This window comes from Coregonus clupeaformis, unplaced genomic scaffold (genome assembly GCF_020615455.1).
Source record: "Coregonus clupeaformis isolate EN_2021a unplaced genomic scaffold, ASM2061545v1 scaf1941, whole genome shotgun sequence".
In the NCBI taxonomy this organism is placed as follows: Eukaryota; Metazoa; Chordata; class Actinopteri; order Salmoniformes; family Salmonidae; genus Coregonus; species Coregonus clupeaformis.
This window is the reverse complement of record NW_025535395.1, coordinates 3,698-10,000: the sequence shown is the minus strand read 5'-3', so window position 1 is coordinate 10,000 and position 6,303 is coordinate 3,698. Positions and strand designations below refer to the sequence as shown.

At 47.1% G+C, this 6,303-nt stretch overlaps 1 protein-coding gene across 1 annotated transcript in view; it reads right to left on the bottom strand.

Annotated features, from left to right (window-relative positions):
* LOC121563695 (prominin-1-A-like) overlaps positions 1 to 5,965 on the bottom strand; it is a 26,826-nt gene extending 20,861 nt beyond the window's left edge. The window contains exon 1 of the mRNA XM_045218974.1: positions 5,930 to 5,965. Within this exon, the coding sequence (XP_045074909.1) occupies positions 5,930 to 5,965 (36 nt within the window). The remainder of the gene's footprint in view (positions 1 to 5,929) is intronic.
* Positions 5,966 to 6,303: the final 338 nt, after the last annotated feature.

Genomic DNA, 6,303 nt, shown 5'->3' with positions numbered 1-6,303 from the left:
TAGAGGCACGGCGAGAGGTACTGGCGTGTGTTGCCAGTCCGGTCCGGCCTGTTCCAGATCCGTGTAGGGCCAGTGGTGTGTGTCCCCCAGTACAGTCCGGCCCATCCAAGCTCCCCCGCACCAAGCCAGTGGTGTGCGAAATGGTCAGCCCTGTCCGGCCCGTTCCTGCTCTCTGCGCCAAGTCTGTGGTGCGCGTCGCCAGCCCTGTCAGACCCGTGCCTGCTCTCCGCACCAAGTCTATGGTGCGTTTCGTCAGCCCTGTCCGCCCGTTCCTGCTCTCCCGCACCAGGTCTGTGAGTGCGCGTCGCCAGCCCAGTCCGGCCTATCCAAGCTCCCGCACCAGGTCAGTGGTGCGCGTCGTCAGCCCTGTCCGGCCCGGTGCCTGCTCTCCGCACCAAGTCTATGGTGCGTTTCGTCAGCCCTGTCCGGCCTGTTCCTGCCACCGCACCAAACCAGGTGCGAGTCAGCCCAGCCTGGTCCAGCCCGTTCCGCTACTCGCACCAAGCCAAGGGTGCGAGTCGTCAGCCGGATTCTGCCTGTTCCTGCCACTCGCACCAAGTCAAGGGTGCGAGTCGTCCTCAGACCGATTCAGCCCATTCCTGCTACTCGCACCAAGCCAAGGGTGCGAGTCGTCAGCCGGATTCAGCCCATTCCTGCTACTCGCACCAAGCCAGGGATGCGAGTCTTCAGCCTAGTGAGGCCTTTTCGGCTCACGCACCATGCAAAGGGTGCGTGATCTGTCTGAGGTCGGTCCATTCCTGCCTCACGCGCAAGCCAGGGGGTGCGCGTCGGCAGTCCTGATCCAGCTAACTGGGTCAGATCGGACTGGGGGCACTACGGGGGATTGTAGTAGGGTGGTGGTCCAAGCCCGAGCCGGAGCCGCCTCCGAGGAGCAAAACCACCCAGCCCTTCCCTATTTGGGTGTAGGCGCGGTCGGAGTCCAGCGCCTTTAAGCGGGCACTGTCACGCCTGGCTCCCGGACTGGTGTATTTTGAGCGTGTGTGTCTTTTGGTTGTGTTTCCTTGTTTTGGTCGTGTGACTCCCAATCAGTGGTGACGAGTGTCAGCTGTCGGCTCATTATCTCTGATTGCGAACCATATTTAAACTGTCAGTGTTCACCTTAGTGTTGTGGGTTTTGTTCCTTGTCAGTCATTGTAACTGAGGACTTCACGATTCGTCATTGTTTGTTGTTTTTTGTAGTGAGACCTTTAATTTATAAAGTCATATTACGCTCAACGCGCTGCGCTTTGGTCTCCTCATTAGACGATCGCGGACAGTTTTGGGTTATTGTCCTGCTGAAAGGTGAATTCATCTCCCAGTGTCTGTTGGAGAGCAGACTGAACCAGGTTTTCCTCTAGGATCTAGCTCCATTACGTTTATTTTTATCCTGAAAAACTCCCCAGTCGTTAATGATGACAAGCATACCCATAACATGATGCAGCCACCACTATGCTTGGAAAATATGGAGAGTGGTACTCAGTAAGTCAGTTATTGGATCATAAACACTTCTATTCAGGGAGCAGAAGTTAATTGTTTTGTCAAATTTTTTTGCAGTATTACTTCTTAAGTGCCTTGTTGCAAACAGGATGCATGTTTTGGAAAATTGTTGTTCTGTACAGTCTTCCTTCTTTCACTCTGGTCAATTAGTATTGTGGAGCTAAATTGCAAATGTTGTTGATCCATCTCAGTTTTTTCCGATCACAGCCAATAATCTCTATAAAAGTCACCATTGGCCCCATGGTGAAATCATGGAAAGGTTTCCTTCCTCTCCGGCAACTGAGTTAGGAAGGACGCCTGTATCTTTGTAGTGACTGGGTGTATTGATACACCATTCAAAGTGTAATTAACAACATCACCATGCTCAAAGGGATATTCAATGTCTGCTTTTTATATTTTTACCCATCTACCAATAGGTGCCCTTCTTTGCAAGGCATTGGAAAACCTCCCTGGTCTTTGTGGTTGGAATCTGTGCTTGAAATTCACTGCTCGATCGATGGAGCTTAAGTTGTGTTCTTATGACTACACAAACAGTAATAATGATACTTGAAACAGAGATCACGTTTACACGAGCTTTATCGTCTCAGGTAAAGTTCAAGCACAGAACATATCATGCACAGGCGCAGTACTCAATCAGTATCAATGCTCTAGGTTCCATGATTACAACATAAAAGTAGTGCAGACATAAATGCTATAGAATGGTATCACATTATATCATACACCAACACCTTACGACATTCACATTACCACAAGTAGGACACCTGTCGTCGAACATCTCATTCCAAAATCATGGGTCATTAGCATGGAGTTGGTCCCCCCCGCCAACTTGCTATAACAGCCTCCACTCTTCTGGGAAGGCTTTCCACAGATGTTGGAACATTGCTGCAGGGACTTGCTTCCATTCAGCCACAACAGCATTAGTGAGGTCGGGCACGAGGTTGGGCGATTAATGCAGGCCGTGGCCTGGAGTCAATGCTCCCACAACAAAGATGTTCGATTGAGTTGAGTCAGGCTCTGTGCAGGCCAGTCAAGTTCTTCCACACCGATCTCGACAAACCATTTCTGTAGGGACCTCGCTTTGTGCACGGGGCATTGTCATGCTGAAACAAGAAAGGGGCCTTCCCCAAACTAAGTTGCCACAAAGTTGGAAGCACAGAATCGATCTAGAATGTCGTATATGCTGTATCATTAAGGATTCCCTTCACTGGAAACTAAGGGGGCTTTGCGGAACCACGAAAACAAGCCCCAGACCATTATTCCTCCTCCACCAAACTTTAACATGTGGGGAAAAAAGATTAGTCAACCACTAATTGTCAGTTCTCCCACTTAAAAAGATGAGAGAGGCCTGTAATTTTCATCGCAGGTACACGTCAACTATGACAGACAAATTTAGATTTTTTATCAGAAAATCAATTGTAGGATTTTTTAATGAATTTATTTGCAAATTATGGTGGAAAATAAGTATTTCGGTCACCTACAAACAAGCAAGATTTCTGCTCTCACAGACCTGTAACTTCTTCTTTAAGAGGATCCTCTGTCCTCCAACGTTACCTGTATTAATGGCACCTGTTTGAACTTGTTATCAGTATAAAAGACACCTCGTCCACAACCTCAAACAGTCACACTCCAAACTCCACTAGGCCAAGACCAAAGAGCTGTCAAAGGACACCAGAAACAAAAGTAGACCTGCACCAGGCTGGAAGACTGAATCTGCAATAGGTAAGCAGCTTGGTTTGAAGAAATCAACTGTGGAGTAATTATTAGAAATGGAAGACATACAAGACCACTGGATAATCTCCCTCTATCTGGGGCTTTCCACGCAAGATCTCACCCTGTGGGGTCAAAATCATCATAAGAACGGTGAGCAAAATCCGAGAACCACACGGGGGACCCTCCAGGAATGACGCCTGCAGAGAGCCGGGACCAAAGTAACAAAGAGCCTACCATCAGAACACACTACGCCGCCACAGGGACTCAATCCCTGCAGTGTCAGACGTGTCCCCCTGCTTAAGCCAGTCATGTCCAGGCCTGTCTGAAGTTTGCTAGAGTGCATTTGGATGATCCAGAAGAGGATTGGGAGAATGTCATATGGTCAGATGAAACCAAAATATAACTTTTTGGTAAAAACTCAACCTCGTCGTGTTTGGAGGACAAAGAATGCTGAGTTGCATCCAAAGAACACCATACCTACTGTGAAGCGAGGGTGGAAACATCATGCTTTGGGGCTGTTTTTCTGCAAAGGGACCAGGACGACTGATCCGTAAAGGAAAGAATGAATGGGGCCATGTATCGTGGAGATTTTGAGTGAAAACCTCCTTCCATCAGCAAGGGCATTGAAGATGAAACGTGGCTGGGTCTTTCCAGCATGACAATGATCCCAAACTACAAAACCCGGGTACACGAAGGAGTGGCTCCGTAAGAAGCATTTCAAGGTCCTGGAGTGGCCTAGCCAGTCTCCAGATCTGAACCCCATAGAAAATCTTTGGAGGGAGTTGAAAGTCTGTGTTGTCCAGCGACAGCCCCAAAACATCACTGCTCTAGAGGAGATCTGCATGGAGGAATGGGACAAAATACCAGCAACAGTGTGTGAAAACCTTGTGAAGACTTACAGAAAACGTTTGACCTGTGTCATTGCCAACAAGGGGTATATAACAAAGTATTGAGAAACTTTTGTTATTGACCAAATACTTATTTTTTCCACCATAATTTGCCAATAAATAAATTAAAAATCCTACAATGTGATTTTCTGGATTTTCTTTTCTCATTTTGTCTGGTCAGTAGTTGGACGTGTACCTATGATGAAAATTACAGGCCTCTCTCATCTTTTTAAGTGGGAGAACTTTGCACAATTAGTGGCTGACTAAATACTTTTTTCCCACTGTGAATTTGTCACTTTGCATTTGGGCAGGTAGGGTTCTCTTGCATCCCAAACCCAGATTTGTCCGTCGGACTGCCAGATGGTACAGCGTGATTCATCACCCAGAGAACGTGTTTCCACTGCTCCAGAGTCCAATGGTGGCGAGCTTTACACCCCGCTCCAGCCGACGCTTGGCACTGTCGCATGGTGATCTTAGGCTTGTGTGCAGCTGTTCGGCCATGAAACCCATTTCATGAAGCTCCAGATGAACAGTTCTTGTGCGGCGTTGCTTCCAGAGGCAGTTTGGAACCCAGTAGTGAGTGCTGCAACCGAAGGACAGAAGATGTTTGACGTGCTACGCTGGCCTTAAAGACACTCGGCGGTCCCGTTCTGCTGAGCTTGTGGCCTACCACTCCTGAGCCGTTGTTGCTCCTAGAAGTTTCTTCTACTTCACCAATAACATTCTACTGCCAATGTTTATTCTATGGAGATTGCATGGCTGTGTGCTCCTTTATATACCTGAGTGTAACGTGGTGTGGCTGAAATCTTGAATCCACTAATATGAAGGGGTGTCCACATACTTTTTATATAGTTAATTGTGTGTAAATATGTACGGAGATGAGGTAGGTTGTTCAAAATCATGTTAAACACTATTGGTACACACATAGTGAAAGTCCATGAAACTTATTATGTGACTTGTTAAGCAAATTGTTTCCTCCAGAACCACACAAACAAAGGGGTTGAAATACTGATTAACTCAAGACATATCAAATCAAATCAAATGTTATTTGTCACATGCACCCAAATACAACAGGGTGTGGACCTTACAGTGATACTTTCCAAAGCTCCTTAACCAAATGCAGTGTTAAGTAAATAGATCGGTAATTTCAGCTTTTCATTTTTAATTACTTTGTAAACATTCTCTAAAACATAATTCCTAACTTTGACATTATGGGGTATTGGTGGCCAATGATGAAAAATCTAAAATCTAATCAATTTTAAATTCGGCATTGTAACACAACAACAAAGTCAAGGGGGTGGGAATACTTTCTAAGGAGCTATGTATATATATACACTAAATTACACACAGACACCAAGCTTGACCCGTACCTGAGACAAATTTCTGTGAATATTAGAGAGAAAGAGAGTGAGAAATACAGGCAAGAGAAGAGATACAGAGAGAGCGAGAGAAGAGAGAGAGAGCGAGAGAGAGACAGAGAGAGAGAGAGAGAGAGAGAGAGAGACAGAGAGAGAGAGACAGAGAGAGAGAACCAGAGAGAGAGAAAGAGAAAAGAGAGAGAGAGAGACAGAGAGAGAGAGACAGAGAGAGAGAAGAGAGAGAGAGACATGAGAGAGAGACAGAGAGAGAGAGAGAGAGAGAGAAGACAAGAAAAGAACAGTAGAGAGGAGAACAAAACTGCAACTTGACTCAGGTCTTTGCGAGCAAGATCGAATGTGAATGAGAATGTATGTGTGTGTGTGTGTAGACTGTCTTATGTGTGTGTGTGTGTGTGTGTGTGTGTGTGTGTGCGTCGGGGTTGTGTGGGTTTAATGCAGCTGGCTCCATAGACGTACCTGCTCTCTGTAGAATCTGTCTGATGCTGCTGGCATGACCCTTCAAAGCATTTTCTAAGAGCTCCTGCCACTACATACTACCCACACGCAGCCACCTGCCACACCACACCTACTGCATACACACACACACACACACGCACGCACGCACAAGACGCACACACCCAACACACACACACACCCACGCACACACACACACACACCTAACATCGCGGCACGTCGCACGCTGCACGCGCACGCACACGCCCGCACACACACACACACACACACACACACACACACACACACACACACACACACACACACACACACGCACACACACACACACACACACACACACACACACACACACACACACACACACAAACACATCCCAC